The sequence below is a fragment of the Labeo rohita genome, chromosome 22, assembly GCF_022985175.1.
Source record: "Labeo rohita strain BAU-BD-2019 chromosome 22, IGBB_LRoh.1.0, whole genome shotgun sequence".
In the NCBI taxonomy this organism is placed as follows: domain Eukaryota; kingdom Metazoa; phylum Chordata; class Actinopteri; order Cypriniformes; family Cyprinidae; genus Labeo; species Labeo rohita.
In genome coordinates, this window is record NC_066890.1 from 29,100,721 (window position 1) to 29,119,418 (window position 18,698).

The 18,698-nt window shown below is 36.3% G+C and overlaps 1 protein-coding gene across 1 annotated transcript in view; it reads right to left on the reverse strand.

Moving 5' to 3' along the window:
- Positions 1 to 64: 64 nt before the first annotated feature.
- The window catches only part of unc13a (unc-13 homolog A (C. elegans)), a 45,769-nt gene continuing 27,135 nt past the window's right edge, over positions 65 to 18,698 (reverse strand). Inside the window, 7 exon segments of the mRNA XM_051094509.1 lie at positions 65 to 3,490; positions 3,572 to 3,731; positions 6,316 to 6,408; positions 9,494 to 9,550; positions 11,219 to 11,366; positions 11,891 to 11,971; positions 14,008 to 14,064. Coding sequence (XP_050950466.1) covers positions 3,202 to 3,490; positions 3,572 to 3,731; positions 6,316 to 6,408; positions 9,494 to 9,550; positions 11,219 to 11,366; positions 11,891 to 11,971; positions 14,008 to 14,064 — 885 coding nt within the window. The 3' untranslated portion in view covers positions 65 to 3,201.

An 18,698-nucleotide genomic window follows, 5' to 3' on the forward strand; every position in this document is an offset into this window, starting at 1 on the left:
TAAATATATACATGCATCTGTGTATTTATATATACATAATAAATACACACAGTACACACACACATATGTAAACAAAAACTTTAATTTCGCTTGCGATTAATCGTGACTAATCGTGATTAATCATTTGGCAACACTAAAAACGATGCAATAATATATCCTAAATGTAAATAAATATTGAACTTTTAAAGTCATATTCCAGATTTGAAAAACACAACAGAAACCAACAAATGCAGTGCATTTTTTAGCCATTTATTGGAAGTAGAAACAAACCAAAGCTGGCATCTGTTTTACCTCCATCCCCGATAAGAACGATCATATTTAGAAAAACGAAAATTAGAAACATCTTTGTATAAAAAAATCTCTCATGCTAGTAACTCTGTACCACTACACATCAGTAATACATATTTATATATTCACAAGCCTTCCAAAAATAGAAAATAATACCCAAATATCAAAATAAATGACAAATCAAGAGAAAAAAAAAATTAAGACAACAATTGAATATCACATCAAAGAGACATGCTGGCACAAAGAAGAATCTTTCCCAACATGCACTGCTTCTTATATACAGGCAAGGAGTCGCTGTTTGGGTGCATGTCGAGTTAACGGGAACCGTGTGCGCTCGTGTCCGCGTGTGCTTTGTCTACATGCTCACGACTGTATCCTGTAACATTATTATTCACAGACAGCAACACACAGCTGTAATATTTAAAATCCTGTCGTCCAAATGAAAGTATTTTCTTGCTACAGATTCTATTTTCCACCTGCAGTCAACATTCATTAATGCCATTTCCTCCAGCAGAACCTCAGTGTTCAATATTAACGGTGAACAAAAAGGATTCAGTCTGTAAAACAAAACAACAACAAAGTTCGCAGCTTGTAAACAATCCAAGGCTGTTGATCACTGATGACTTCGATAAAACAGATGCATAGACTATTTAAGAAATAATACAGGAAAACGTCAAAACATAGCTGTAGCGCAAAGTGCTTTACTGTTAAATTCAACAAGCGACTCTATCTAGATCATTTCACCTCCATAGCACGGTTAGTTTCTGTCAGTCACGGTTTAGCGCAGTACAGCAGGGAATGAATGAATGTACATTGTTTAATCCACATTATAGAGCATCTCTCTTGTGCTTTTCTAATATGGTGGATGGTTTGGCAGTAAAATGGCAGGATTCATCAGCGGTTACTATGGCAACTCTATAGGAGTGATTCTCAATGGCTGTGATTCTTTTGAGGTGTGAAACCAGTGAGTGAAGAAAAAAGTCCCATTTTGCATGGAACAATCTTCTGGAGCGGTATGACATTTAAACGTGACGTTACAAAGTGAAATTTCACTGAAACAGGCAGCTCTGGTGTCTAATACAAGCAGTGTTTGTCATTCTAGACTTGTACATTTACATCGTATAAACTGTAATCATGCCGACAAACACTGGATAAACCGCACAGGCACTCGTACTTGAACATGAACGGATCGGAAAAACGCACAAAGATAGCGCTGTCCAACGATTAACCGCGATTAATCATGATTAATTGCATCCAAAATAAAAATGTTGTTTACTGTGTACTGTGTATATTTATTATGCATATATAAATACACATAATATATATGCATAATAAATATACACAGTGCACACACATATATTATGTAAAAAAAACTTTCATTTTGGATGCGATTAATCGTGATTAATTGCATCCAAAATAAAAATATTGTTTCTGTGTACTGTGTATATTTATTATGCATATATAAATACACATAATATATATATGCATAATAAATATACACAGTGCACACACATATATTATGTAAAAAAAAAAATTATTTTGGATGTGATTAATCGCGATAAATTGCATTCAAAATAAAAATGTTGTTTACTGTGTATTGTGTATATTTATTATGCATATATAAACACACACAATATATACACATAATAAATATATACAGTACACGCACATATATTACTTAAAACAAAACTTTAAATTTGGATGCGATTAAACTTTTGTTTTGGATACAATTTATTGTGATTAACTGCATTTAAAATAAAAATGTTGTTTACTGTGTATTGTGTATATGTATTATGCATATATAAATATATAAATACACATAATAAATATACACAGTACACACACATATATTATGTAAACAAAAACTTTTTTGGATGCGATTAATCGTTTGACAGCACTACTAAAGACAGGACAGAGGTGGCCCTGTGATTGAATCTAGATGTGCGAAGCATTTTTACAAAGTCTAATTATCTTATATTCTTACAATAAGTAGAATTCGTAGGATGTCCTGCAAGTCACGCCCCTAAAAATAATTTCACACATTTCATACTACATGCAAAATCGACCACTCTGCTTTCAGAGGTGTATTTGGTTGTAGGTCTATTTCTCGTCATTTTCTTGTGCTTCTAAACAATTGCATAACATTAAAATCTGACCCATAGGGGGTTTTGGTCCCTATTAAGGAGTTAAGGGGTGAAATGTTTGTACATAGCGGAGAAACGATACCCTGACATTAAGGCACCCTTTCAAGGGTGCAGGAATGATTGACAAAAGGCCGCACGAAAGAGGTTTGACATCATTACAGATCGCTGAATATGGCAGGAATAATAAATAAAAATAAATAAATCATGGCACTATGTAGCACTCTGTCATGTTTACATGCCTTAATCTGGTTTATTTCACAGATGCAATTGAAAAAAATCTGAGTATAAATAAAATATAACTATATTTGTAATATAACTATTATAATATTATTATTATTATTTTAAATATAATATTTTCTAAATTTATATTTTAAGACCTGTGCAATTGATAGTGATATTTAATGTTTTGCAGAATAAATAGATAAACATTTGTTGTATTTAAGTACCTTTTGGCAGGTTTCTGTCTTGGAATATGCATTATAAAAATCAAAGACATCACAAACATCAAGTATTTAAGAGATACAATATCCTGTGTCTGTTTCGTGTGCCAAATTGTGCTTGTTAAACAAGCCCTTCCTGGCAATTCTAATGGCAGTGCACTGAATACAAATATATAACTGCTTTGTCACGTAAACGGTTGGTCATTAAAGTGAAGAACCGAGATAAATATGTCTTGTGTGTTTTTTCTATGCGCTAGTGCAACATCTGAACATCGGGGGCAGTGTTTACGCCATTCAAGTTACCATGCCTCGCTAGCTACTTCCTGGTCTTAGCTCCGCCCCTCCTCAGCAGAGCGCTGGTCGGATTTGAGCTTGACGAATTCTTTCGCTACGTCGTCGTTGTTGCGCTGGGACAGGATTCGCAGTACGGTCAGTCCGGTTTCGTCCATGTGAATGCGTTTACCTAGCGGTAGCCAGCATGCTACGCTACCCCTCGGGGCTACGTCCTTCAGCTGCAGTACCGCCATGCCAACGGTGCGGTCCTCTCGTGCAAAGCAGTAGTCTTTCACGCATACCTGGAGCTCGTAGCACTCTGGACCCACTTCATTACTCAATGTGCTTTGAAAAAAAACAGGATTATGTTTTATTCAGGAACTGCTGCTGTATGCAGAAACTAAAATGCAAGTGCATGCTACTTACAATGTAAAAGTCTCATTGTATTTGGGAGCCCAGCTGTTGTTCTTGGACTTGGTGGCGTACTTTCTCTTCTTATCACTGAGATGAGGGCCAATGATGTAGACCTCCACAAAGGGTCGGAAAATTCCAGAGGTCTGCCACCGTAGGTCATTCGCAGCCACCACTAACAAAATACATTGAGTTGTTTAGTTTTCTTTGAATTCTCGTTACTTGCATCCCATTACGCTGCAGAAATTAGGCTTTTTGAGAGACCACCACACTCAGAACCGTCCATTCTCAGAAGAAAAGTGCCTGAACTCAGTCCTGGAGAGCCGTTGTCCTGCAGAGTTTAGTTCCAACCACCTCTAAAACACATCCCTGGAAGCTTCTAGTATGCTTAGTTAGACCTCAGTTAGCTGATTCAAGTGTGTTTAATTGGTGTTGAAGCTAAACTCAGCAGGACAGTTGCCCGAGTTTGGACACCCCTGATTTAGGGGAACAACAGCTTGTCACTGGGGCAGTACCCTCAATGGATCATCTTTGTACCTTATCTAACCCTAAAAGGTTCATACCAGAACCTTAGGGGCAAGTATTTTGAGTCTAATATGCACTTTTTTAGAGGTAGATAAGGTGCAAAGTTTAAGGGAAGGATCTCCAACCCTGCTCCTGGAGAGCTACCATCCTGCAGACTTCATCTCCAACCCTACTCCAGCATACCTACCTGAAGTAACCCTGAACACTTTAATTAGCTGGTTCAGGTGTTTTTGATTGAGGTTGGAGCTGAAAACTGCAGGATGGCAGCTCTTCAGTAGCAGGGTCGGAGACCCCTAGTTTATGGGTCCTGCCACAGTAACAAGCTGTTGTACCCCAAACATTTCTTCTGACAATGTTGAAAGCCTCTAGGCACCCTTTGAGAAAGGAAGTTCTACAAAGAACTTATAAAATGGAACCCATGAGGTTCTTCCTATGTTGGAAAGGTTTTAGGCACTTGACAAGGGTTCAAAGAGGTTTTCCAAAAGGTTCCACCAGTGTGGTGATCTAAGGAACCAAAATGGAGCATTTTCATCTTTACAGTAAAAGCTTCCCTTGAAGAGGGAGCTGAACTCTGCAGGGCTGCAACTCTCCAGGGCTGGAGTTTGCCACCCCTGCACTGCACTAGAAGAATCCTTGGAGAACCTCTAGGCACCCAATAATAATACTAAAAGGAACCCATAATAATACTAAAAATTGTCATGTTTTTTTTCCCAGTAACCCCATTATATTGGAAAGGTTTCAAACACTTGACAAGGGTTCCTGGAGGTTTTCCAGAGGGTTCTGCCAGTGTGGTGATCTGAGGCAGTGGTTCTCAACTCCAGTTCTCGGGGCCCACTGCTTCTGCACATTTAACTCACCTGATTCAGACTGTCAGCTTGTTAGAAGAAAGATCCATAAACTGAACTGAGTGTGTCAGATTCAGAAACATACAAAATATGCAGAGCAGAGGGCCCTGAGGACTGGAGTTGAGGACCACTGATCTAAGAAACCAAAGAAAACAATTTCATTTTTACAGTGAAAGTCCTCCTTTACATTCTTCCCATCACACTGCAAAAATGAAACACCTTGAGGGACATTTGGGCTTCCTTAGATGAGCACACTAAAAGAATCCTTGGAGAACCTCTAGGCACCCTTTTAAATTAGGAAGTTCTTGAAGGAACCTACAGACTGGAACCGATAAGAACACAAAAAATTGTCATTGGTTTTCCAGTAACCCCATTATATTGGAAAGGTATCAAGCACTTGGTAAGGGTTCATAGAGGTTTTCCAGGGGGTTCTGCCAGTGTGCCATTCTGAGGAACCTCATATATCTAGTAGGCAAGTTCGGCCCCAGAAAACCACAGCCCTGCAGAGTTCAACCAAGAGCTTCAACCCTAATCACACCTGAATGAGCTAATCATTTTCTTCAAGATTACTAAGGCTATAGGCAGGTGAGGATTTTTTCAGGGTTGGAGCTAAACTCTGCAGGACTGTGGCTCTTTAGGACTGATCTTTCCTATCGCTGATCTATTGCCTAATATACCTTTTTCATTTTCACAGGCCCCTAGCAAAAATTAAGCTACTTGAGGGACCAAGACTGGCACACAAGGAGAACCTCTAAACTAGGGGTTCTCAGCTCTGGCTGTCCAAGTCCACTTTGCTGCAGAGTTTCGCTCCAACCCTAATCAAACACACATGAACAAATTAATCAAGGTCTGCAGGATTACTAGAACATTACAGGGGGAGGTTAGGTTGGAGCTAAACTCTGTAGCAAAGAGTTGAAAAAGGGCAGTTCTTACAAAATGGAACCTGCAGATTCTTGGAAGAACTTTAAAGACATCTAGGGTTTTAAGGTGACCAATAATTCCTTCAGGAGCCCCACTGTAAGGGAAAAACAGGTTGAGGTTCCTTCAAAAGAATGCCTAGAGCAGGGGTCTCCAAACTCCTGGAGGGCTGGTGTCTTTCAGAGTTTAGCTCCAACTTGCCTCAATACACCTGCCTGGAAGTTTCTAGCATGCCTAGTAAGACCTTGACTAGCTGGTTCAGGTGTGTTTACCAGGTGTGATTAGAGTTGGAGCTAAACTCCCCAGGACAATGGCCCTCCAAAACCGGGTTTTGGAGACCCTTGGCCTACAGGTTCTCCAGAAAATTCCACCAGTGAGTTTCACCCTCACTGATGCAACTTCTTCCAACATTTAAATCAAGGAGGAATGCAAACAACAGGCTTAGGTTGAACATGACGAAACAAGACATACCCTTCACTGTGACCTTGTGCTCTCCAGTATTTGGATGAGTGAAGATCTCCACATGGATAGACACCTCTCCAACAGCATCCTCAACACCAGTACCTGCAGACAAGACGAGACAAGTCAAGACTCCATATCTGGTCTGGTAGGATACTTTGCATCGGTATGGCTCAATGGAACTTCTAATCACTTCCTTTATGAATTCAGTTACCGCAGAGTCATACAGAAGCAACGTATACTTTACACTGATTGGATGGCAAAGATGTTTAAACAGTGTAATGATGTTGAACCTGGCTTGAAAGATCATTAATAATATGAAAAGGTTTTTAGGTTGGTCTTCCAAGTTGAAGCACTTATTAAATACAAATTCAGAGCATATTACTGTATTGATTGAGTTCAAATGTTCCATTTGCACAGAATTTTAAATTAGCTAATAGGATATATAATTAAGCTGCTAATTTCCATAATAGCTAAACTGGGCTGAACAAATTTGACTTTACTTAATTGGGGTGACACATTTATGAACTTTTAAAAATCATATAGTACTGTGCAGGATGCAAATAAGCTCTGAAAATGATCAAACAAGTGATCCTTGCAACACATCTCTAAACTGAATTTGTGAGACTTATTCAGGCACAAAATTGGATACACTTTATTCCAGTGTCCATGCACTAACAGCTTTTTACAGCTAGCTAGCTAAAATAGCAAGCTAGAAAACTCATGACTACATAAAAATGTTAACAAGCTGCCATGACTTGAAATAATCAGTGAAATTAGCTGATAATACACAGACAACCAAAATAAAGTAATGCCTCACAGGATTCTTTCGCAACAAAGTGTTTACAACGATACAACGAGAAGTGTGTTCCTCAGACTATCATGAGTGTACCATCTGCACACATGCAGTGTGGTCACACTTCATTTCTGGTGTTTCATGAAGGGTTTATAACCATGATGGGGAGGGGGGAGAGCAGTCCCATTGGTCCAGTCATTCATAGGAAGGCGAAGACAAGGAGAACATCTGATATAGTCCTTCACTTGTTTATGCAGGCAGGTACATGCGGAAAACCACTTCCATTCCCACACGTCCATTCACACTCATGGAAAGTGCTGAGTTCTTTGGCCTAAGCTATGACGATATTCACAAACAAATCTTATGCACTTATGATTTTAAAGGTAACCCTGGGTATTAAGACTTGTAAGGTTTAATATAACATCAATGTCTCCTACTGAAATATGCAGTAGAAAACCCTTGAAGGTTTATGTTATTTACAAAATCCACATCGTTTTATACATATTTTGGACTATGGGGGGCACCATATTCCGATGATGTAAAATGGTGGCACTCCATAAGATACTGGCGCTACCTGTTGTTATATTTACCACAACACAACTCAGAATAAGCAACTTGGAAAATAAAATACTGATGCAATGCCACACTGTGTGGCTTTTGGTTGTCATTTTCAGTCGAAGGGCAACAAGAGAAGCGACGTAAGTCTTCACTGCTTTTCTAGCAATAAGTAGACCCGTGGACGAATTAAACTTCCGAAAGACTTGTCTTTGTTCTCTCCACTTTAGCCCTGAAAGTGAGGATTTTAGTAGACTATAGCTACTGAAAGAGCTTACAAATGGCAGAGACAAGAAACGCTAGATGCCATCCTGACAGGATTTAAACATGCCAGTGCTTGCCGCAGCCACTAAATGAGTTTCTCGGCATGGATTTCACTCGATATCTGGGGGCATTTAGACTCCTTGTGGGGAAAATCGATGGTGCGGCATTTGGTTTAAGCCTATGCTTATATCCATCGCCACCTGTAGGCGCTTTCAGTAGTTGTGGTCATTGTATCAGTATTTTATTTTCTGAATTGTGTATTTTGAGATAAAAATAGCAACAGGCAGTGCCAGTAGCTCACAGAGTGCAACCATTTGCATTACTTGTGAAATAATGACGCTCCCCATAGTCCAAAATACATTTAAAACGGTGGATTTTCAAATAACGTAAATCTTTCATTGGTTCTGCTACTATATATTTTAACAAGAGACATCATTTACTGACATTAAGCCATGCAAGTCTTAATTCCCAGGGTTTCCTTAAAACTATTCATTATTTTTTCAAACACCTTTGAGTGATGATGCCTCCAATGAATTATATTCACGTAACTAAATGTGAATTAAATGGCTAAATCTTTCCAGAGAATCTAGGTCAGCTGCAATCAAATAATAATTAAAAAACGGATCCCTTGCTTTCGGCATCTGTTATATGTGTGCGCTTGTCAGAGAAACAGGCTGATAATGCAGTTTTCTCAAAGCGGAATCGTCTGAGCAAGCAGGGATTTGAAAGAACTTCAACAGCGACATGCTAACGGTAATGCTGACGGCTGTTAACGCAGCACTTTCTGATTACTCCTAATCAAAGAGCATCTGGGTAAATGTCATGAAACCTGTCAGGAAATGCCCGGGTCATACATCAAAGACTTGTACATAGACTTTCTTTCATTCGTCAAACCCTAATCAAAAACGCACAATCTCAAGTTATAATCACATATATCCATGTGATATTTTACAGGGTCTTAAATGTCAATTTAGGGTCTTTCTGAAATGATTTAAACTGACAGAAAGCACGTCACATGACCCCAGGAGCGAACTCTGATTGGCTGAGGGAGGGTTGTCTTGTTAGAGTGAGCCTAAGGGATGAGACTGAAGGGAGGGAAACCACGTTGCATGGTCGTGAGCAGCAGAACAGACCCTGCCTGCGGACAAGCTGAGTCAGTCGCAATTAATGTCACATCTAGATTCGACAATGTGTTTCAGCGCTTGGAAAGTAACGTTTCGTCACGGTCTCTCACTCGCTTACTCATTGACACTCGCGGCTCGTCATCCGCAGTGCACACATGCGCCTCTCACACTGCAGAAGTGTGTGCATTCCTCATTCACTGCCATTCAAAACACACTTCATCCTGGGCTTTCTCGCTGCTGTAGCGTCAAGATACATTTCAGACCAATGTATGTGAACATACAGCATGTTCTTCCCAGGTACTCATACATGCAAGGCCCTTTCTGTGGGAACATATGGGTGGTCGTGGGGCATGCGATTGGCCCGTTTGGAATGGGAGGTGCATGATCTGATTTGGGTGGATCACTGATTGGTTCTTTGTCGTCAGGGGCACCGGGCCCCACGTGAACGTACCCTTCTCTGGGTACACGTCTTCACTATGGGTGAACCTTACCCCCTTCCCTCCATGAACTGGTGAAAGAGGAAAGGACGCAGAAAAATACAGAGAAATTGAAAGCACATGGTGAAGGGGATTTGAGAGATGGAAAGAAAGAAAGAAAGAAGCAAAGAAACAGTCCAACAAGCTCATCAAATGTTAATAGTCTTTAACAGTCCTCCAAAAAACGACGTGTATCTTCAGCCTGCTGTGGATTTTTACACACACACCCACATTTGCACACACACTTTCTTTCATATGTGTTTAAATACTTAAATGAAGCAGTGACTTTTACCCTAATTACATTTTAAATGATTATCTATTAAAATGGCTCAGCCAGGGGCATCTCGACACAAAGTGTGTCAAGATTCCCAAAGTGTGTGTGGGAGAAAAAGAAAGATGGAGACCAGATTAACCAATAAATAAATAAAAAAATACAAAAATGAAAAAATACATAAATAAATGAAGATTTAAAAAATATATTTTAAAATGTAAAGATAAAACAACAATTATACAGTGTATATATATAATGTTTGCATGTGTGTTACATTTTTAAGGTTTCCTTGTTACAGTGTAATTATATACAATTAAGTACTAAGTAATATTAATTAACAATATTATTCATTGTACCACATGGTTAAATTTGACATTTTTTAGAAATCAGAAAATGATAAATTATTATTATTATTATTATTATTATTTAAGAAAGCAATGTGATGTTTTTACATAAAACATATATAATTATATAAAAAAAACATTTTATACATAATTTATACATTGCATATTTAGTTATATACATATTCTTATTCTGGTAATACAACTTTCAATGAAAAATCTGTATTCAAATGAAAATTGCAAAAAATGAAAATATTAAATAAATAAATAAATAAATAAATACTGCAAGTGAACTTTTGGACCCAGTGCATATATATATAGGAACAGTAATTGAAAACATTACATTTTTATTGTATTGAAGCTATAGTTCACCCTAAAATGAAAATTACCCCAGGATTTACACACTCTCAAGCCATCCTAGGTGTGTTCAGACGAATACAGTTGGAAAAAATGTCCTGGCTCTTTCAAGCTTTATAATAGCAGTTAATGGGTGTTGAATAATAAAGTGCATCCATCCATCATAACAAGTACTCCACACAACTGTGGCAGGTTAATAAAGACCTTCTGAAGCAAATCAATGTGTTTGTGTAAGAAAAATATCCATAATTAAAACTTTAGAAACCTCTATGAATCTCTAGCAACCGCTAGTTGTCATAAGAGTGTTTGCATTCGCTGTCATCTGCTTGGAGCGCCACTGTCTCGTGAATGCGCATACAAAAGTTAGCAGAAGCTAGAGATTATGGTTTATAAAGTTTTAAATATGTATATTTTTCCTCAAAAAACACACTGAATCACTTCAGGAGGCCATGTGGAGTACTTTTTATGATAGATGGATGCACTTTATTGGACTTATGTTGGACTATTGAATATCACCACCCATTCACTGCCTTTAAAAGATTTGAAAGAGCCAGGACTCTCAATATAACTCCAACTGTATTCGTCATATACACCTAGGATGGCTTGAGGGTGAGTAAACCATGGGGTAATTTTCATTTTTGGGTGAACTATCCCTTTAATGACTGACGTTCTGCCAAGGTTGAGGAATAAGTCATTGATTTTAAAGACAGGGGTGTCTAGAAGAGCCTTACCTTGTGTATTCTGGGACTGAACGAAGGTCTTGATGAGTTTGTCAGTGGCCTGAGTGTAGAGGGACAGGGCGTAGTGTAGAGACTGCAGGTCTGGACTTTTCTCCAAGAATGTCTTCTTCAGCCCCACACCTCCAGCATGGAAATATTGCTAAGACATCACAAAACAAGAGATATTGTTGCTGTGTCTGGCTGGTCGGGATGCTCAAACAAACAAGAGTGATGGCTGTGATAGCGCTACAAAGCTACAGTTAATTAATATCATGTTGACTTCACGGAAACTACCTGCGAATGGCTTCTTATAGTCATCTCTGCTTATTAAACTGGGATAGAAGAACATTTTCTAAATTCAAAAAGTCTGTATTATTTTCTGTTTCATATCCCAAGGTGCAAAGACAGTTCACCAAATACGATAAAGGCCAAAATTTTGACTAGAAGTGTAAATTGAATATTACAAGGAAGGATAGTACACAGTGCAAATGAAACACATATCCTTGGGTAACAGAATGAAAAAAAAAAAAAAAAAACATATTCTAGTGTAGAAGAAGGTAACTATTAGAAAAAAGGTCATATTTCTACGATATTTAACAACACATTATTTAAAAGACAAAACTACAATATTGTGTTATCAAAAACAGTGGAAGACACATTTTTTACATTGAGCTCTTTACCCACCTTTATAGTATCCAGAGCTAACTCAATCACTGCACATTGTTTAGGGGACAGTGCCTTGGCCTCCTCACGAACCATGTGCTCCTACAAAAAGAACAAAATTTTATAAGAAGAAAATACAACAATGATCTTTTCACAACCAAAATTGTTAATCCAGGTTCATTTAAGCCTAAATTAAAGTATTCATGGGTTATTTTAAGTAATGTCTTTCATACTTTTGAAAAATTAAGAGAATGAAAATAAAAAAATTAACAATGACATAAAGATGAGTAAAACGACATATTATTTAAAATACTAATTTATAAAAAATCATTTATAATAATTCATATTATATTTATATAATATAAAAATATTAATTTATTTCATGTTTGTTTATAAATATTAATTAATAAATATTTATCAATTTGTCAAAATGTTACTAAAATGTCATTTTTGCCACTATTTATTTTACATTGTTAATCCAGGTTCATTTAACCCTGAGTTAAAGTAATCCTGGGCTGTTTTAAGTCAGATCTTTCATACTTTCAAAAAATTAAGTCAAATTTATTAAAAAAAAAATTAAAATGACAAAGACAAGAAAAATGACATAGTCATTAAAATATTTCAATTCATACATATTAAATGATAAACTGATAAACAATAAAACTTAATATTAATTTATAAATAATTCAAATGTATAAAAAATTTACATGAAGTAATATTATATTTATATAATATTAAAATATAAATTAATTTATTTTATAATGTTTATTTATAAATATTAATTTATAAATATCAATTTTTCAAATGTTACTAAAGTGTCATTTTTGTCACTACAAGTATTTATTTAAAATTGTTAATCTAGGTTCATTTAACTCTGAGTTACAGTAATCCTGGGTTAAGTCACATCATTCATACCTAAAAAAAAAAAAAAAAATGTAAAAAAAAAAAAAAATTTTACAAGTGGCATCAAGATGAGAAAAATGACATAGTACTTAAAATAGTTAAATCCATACATATTCAATGATAAACTGCTTGTAATAAAAATTAAATTAATAATAATAATAGTATAAATCATTTACAATAATTAATAATATATTTATATAATATTAAAATATTAATTAATTGATTTTATAATGTTTACTTATAAATATTAATTATTTCAGGTTTTTTTTTATGTTACCAAACTGTCATTTTTGCCACTAGAAGTACTTATTTAAAAATACAGGTTAATTTTAACCTTGAGTTAAAGAAATCCGGATTATCTTAAATCAAATATTTCATATTTTCAAAAAATTAAAACATATTTATTAAGAACAAATTAACAATGACATGAAGACGTGAAAAATGACATAGTAATTAAAATATTTGAATTCACACATACTGAACTTGATAAACATTTTAAAAATATTTATAGTAAAACTTAAATGAATACTAATTTATAAAATATTCAAATGTACAAATAACTTATATTAACATTACCTTTATATAATAATATAATATGAATTAATTTATTTTATAATGCTTATTTTAAAATACATTTATTTATAAGTATTTATCAATTTTTCAAAATGTTACTAAAGTGTAATTTTTATAAGTATATTTATAAGTATTTATTAAAAATTGTCAATCCAGTTTTATTTAACCCTGAGTTAAAGTAATCAATGATTATCTTAAATCACATCTTTCATACACTAAAAAATTAAGACAAATTTATTTAAAAAGTAATAATGACATGAAGCTGAAGAAAATGACATAGTAATTAAAATGTATACATATTAAATGTTAACCTGATAAACATAAAAAAAGTATTTATAATAAACTTAAATTAATACTAATTTATAAGTAACTGTAAATGTAGATGTAGTAAATGTAGAAATCATATACAATAATTAATATTACGTTTATATAATATTAAAATATTAATCCATTTATTTTATGTTTATTTCTAAATATTAATGAATAAATATTTAACAATTTTTCAAAATGTTACCACAGTGTAATTTTTGCCACTACACGTATTTATTTAAATTATTAATCTAGGTTCATTTAACCCTGAATTAAAGTAATCCTGGGTTGTTTTATGCCACACTGTTTATACTTTGTATATAAAACATCTTTTCTGTATCAAACTTTCATACCTTCAACTTGGAGAGCTGACCGAGCTCCTTGGCTGCATTGAATATAAGTTGAGTGCCCTGGAGGAAGAAAAGGAAAAAAACGGAGGAAGCGAGAAATAGAAAAGAAGAAGACATTAGTCAGGTCACAGAGTTCGACAAGTCTGTAGACAGAAATGCCACATCACAGAGGTCAGAAACAAACAGTCTCAAACGTCAGACACGCACTCGCACAATCCCAGCGTGCCCCGCCACCCCCAAACACGCTCGCACACAGTCACGCGTCGACACACAACTGTTTGTGCAACATGAGACGGCAAACTAGCTACATACAGAAGACAGAGACAAGAGTTGAAAGGTTTACAAAACCAGCAGGTCCACAGCCCGTACAACACCACTCTGGTGATATATCTAGTATCTACGACTGGCCGATACTCTAAGTTTTGGATATATCACTAAGTGAATGAGGCTTGTGCACCTTATTATACCATTATAACATTATACAAAGGTGTACAATGTAGTCCTTCTTGGAAAATTAAATCGTTAGTATACAGAAATAATCCTGTATTTCTGACATCGCAAAAAGAAATAGTCGTTTAGACCAGCATCAAGTCTAAAGCGACTGTCACGCATGCATTATTTAACCTGGTATGTCCGAGCACCTGTAATGAACTATGTGAGGATTTGAGCGGGCACATAGGTCTATAGGGAAACCCACAACTGCACTGAAAACAAGGGGTAAAAAAAACACTGCTTCTTGCACTGTTTGTTTCAACAGGGGGACCCAAGTCACACAAAGAAGACATTGAGAATGAGAGAGAAAGAGAGAGACAGGACACATTGAGCTAAATGGGGATTCGGTCCTTACATCACTGTGACAAGCAAGCTTCACCCTGCCCTGTGAAGAGAGGACAGTGTAATTAAGTAGAGAATAGGTCTTGGCGCTCTTTAATAGGCTGACAGTGTCCATTTTTTAGTAACTGACAGACTAACGGGCCAATCACATCATTTCAGAAAAAGGCAAATTATGGAAAAGGAGAAAATAATTGAAAACTGCTTTCAGGTTTGTTGTTAATTAAATAGTTCAACCAAAAATGAAAATTCTGCCATTATTTACACACTTTTTTCCATGTAATGAAAGTGAATAGGCACTGGAGCAGCAAAAAATTATAAAAAACAACAACAATAATAATAATAATACAAAGTGCCATAAAAATTAGTCTGCACAACATGAACTGAATTTAAGTCATTTTTTGCCAAATGGAGGTATAGTTTCCAAAAATAAAAACTACCTCATGCTTTACTCGCCCTCAGGCCATCCTAGGTGTATACGACTTGCTTCTTTCAGGCGAATACCATCTGAGTTACATTAAAAAATGTCCTGGCTCTTCCAAGCTTTATAATGCCAGTGAATGGGTGTTGAGATTTTTAAGTCCAATAAAGTGCATCCATCCATCATAAAAAGTACTCCAATTCCAAATGATGCAAATTGGGTGATACGTCATGCAAATTTATTGCTCAAGTTGAAAATGTTCAACTTGCACAGAAGACGCGATATCCAGTGTTTGTGGAAATTCGTGCTGGGCGATGCAAATGTTGCACACTGGGTGATGTGTTATGCAAATTTTCCGCTTAAGTTGAAATTTTTAGAATTTCTCAAAACACGTCATATCACATTTGCGGTAATTTGCACCGGATGATGCAAATGACGCAAACTGGGTGATACATCATGCAAATTTTCCGCTCGAATTGAAATTTTTTAACTTCCCCGGAAGACGGCATGTCGCGTGTTTGCAGCAATTTGCATCGGACGACGCAAATGACACAAATTGGGTGATGCGTCGTGCAAATTGTCCGCTCGAGCTGCAACACAAATTTGATGTGTCATATTTGAATTTACACTAATGTGAATGAGATTTGAGAGCTAAGGCAGAAAGAAAGAATTTCTATATGGACATGAGACATGAGTAAAAAACAACAGACTTTTCATTTTTGGACAAACTATGCCTTAAGTAGTAACGCCAGTAAGTAGTTCAAATTCAGTCTCTTAATTGTGACCCTGGACCACAAAACCAGTCATAAGGGTCAATTTTTTGAAACTGAGATTTATATACCATCTGAAATCTGAATAAACAAGGAGACAGAACAATATTCGGCCGAGATAAAACTATTTGAAAATCTGGAATCTGAGGGTGCACAAAAAATAAATAAATAAATAAATAAAATAAAATAAAAATCGCCTTTAAAGTTGTCCAAAATAAGTTCTTAGCAATGCACATTACTAATCAAAAATTAAGTTTTAATATATTTGCAGTAGTAAATTTACAAAATATCTTCATGGAACATGATCTTAATATCTTCATGATGCTTAATATCCTAATGATTTTTGGCATAAAAGAAAAATCGATCATTTTGACCCATACAATGTATTTTTGGCTATTGCTACAAATGTACCTATGCTACTTAAGACTGGTTTTGTGGGTCAGGGTCACAATTAATATTTGATTCAGATTTGTAACAGTATTCCTTGTAATCTAAGGGACCAACTAAACTAGGCAAATATGAAAACTATGAAAACCTTTCAAGGCAATTCTGAAAAGAAAATGATGAAAACATCTTCAAATGGAAGCTAATGGATTGTAACATCACATAAAAAGGCAGAGCAAAAAACAAACAATATTTCAACCGTAAAATGACAATGCAATTTTTACAAACAACAGACAAATAGACTATACTGTTAAAATACTTTTTGATTTAACAAAAAATACTCAAGCCTGAGAATATAGGGGGGAAAAACTAAAAATAACATCCCACACATCAGACCTCGGTGTTCCATCAGGCCAATTTTGCTACAACAACACGCAAAAACCAAACGGATTGACAGAATAATGTCTGCAGAGACTAAATAAAGAGAGGCTCGGGAGTTGAGGTGAAGATCAGACGCAAGCAACAACCCACAGAGGAGAGGTTTCAAACAGGTAACAGAAACGGGGAGGGTGGACCACCTAAAACCAGTTAACGTCAACCAGATAAATAGACCCACCACGGACACTAGACCGGTAGCGGAAGAGCATCGCTTCCAGGAGAATGAGTAGAGGAAGGGGTTGGCAATCAGACGTGGGGCGGACATCAGATTGGAAGTTTTGTCGGGGCGGAAAAGGGCCTTGTCCAAGTCATTTAGGAAATGCACCATGCTGCAGCCACCTCGGGTATACAGACCACTGAGGTGGCCAGGGAAAGGACAGGAAATGGACGAAGAAGAGAAGAAAGAGACAGCGGGAGAAGGAGAGAAAGACGTGACAGACGAATGAGGATGCATTGGACAAGAGGAAGGGACTTGGCAGCCACACAGAGCAGAAGGAGGTGGTGGGAAGGGTGCGGGGAGGGGGGGTCACCCGGCGTGGACGGACTGCGGGACACACAGACGCACAGACAAAAGTGCTCTGGTACTTACTATCATCTGTGGAGGTGGAGCGGGGGGAGAGCGAGAATGTAATAACCAGAGAGAAGGGTCAGTGAAGCTACAAAGAGCCCCACATCAAATCAAAAGAAGCATTAACATTCAGTCTACAGGACCGGCTTCTGGCCTGATACGATATTACAGTCCCAAGGTCTGTGCTTGCCTGAGGGACTAAAACAGGCCGAGTGTGGAAGAATAATTCAGCCAGAAATGAAAAATCACTCCCTCATTGCATTCCAAACCTGTATGATGTTTCATACGTGAGACACATAAAAAGAAATTCTGATGAACGTTCAAGCTGCTCATTTCCATACAGTGAAAGTGGATAGGGACCAGGGGCTGTCAAGCTTCAAAATGGACATAAATTAACAGGGGTAGACAATATACCAGTAGACATGAATAACCAGTAGAAATTTGTCTAAAATTATAAAACGTAGTTACTTTTGCCACTTTATAGGCCTTGAACGGTTAAATACACAGCCTTCTGACCGAGCCTCCTGACCGAGATGGCTTTTAGCTGGTTTTGCATCTAAACTCTTCATGTGTAACAGTATGTTGGATCCGGGTAGCTCTTAAAGTGACAGCAGTCTAATATTCCTGCCGTCTGTCATTCATGTCAATCAAACAACAAAAGAGAGAAAACCTATCAGTGCTCTTGCCTAAAACACGTTTGTAACTTTAATAAGAAGCAGTGAAGAATATGCAGTGTTTTATACATTTGATTACGTTATACAATGCATGCAACATTTCTTATTTGTTTGTTATACTGTAGTTTTTTTGTCATATTGCTTGTAATTAGTTTCTTATTTTTATTTAATCAATGACTGTCTTCAGTGAGCTTTTTTATTATTTAGTATTCGTTTTTTTGTCATATTGACAGTGGTGACAAGAATGATGAAATTTCTATGGTATCAGACATTTTGATATCATAAAGACCTTATTTAATGCAAAAATAACCATGTTTATCACCATTGTGATAAAATTACTCATAACATAAGATTTTGATCATATCGCCTGACCCTAATTGCGGCATATTCAAAGTTGGTGTTTCCAATCAATGACAGCTTAAATTTGGTTTAATTTATTACACAAAAGCATTGTACGTCTTTAAAAGATGTGGCATGAAATGCATATATGACCCTGGATTACAAAACCAGTCATAAGGGTAAATTTTAAAATTGAAGTTTATACATAATCTGAAAGTTGAATAAATAAGATGTCAATTGATGTATGGCATTGATTTGTTAGGATAGGG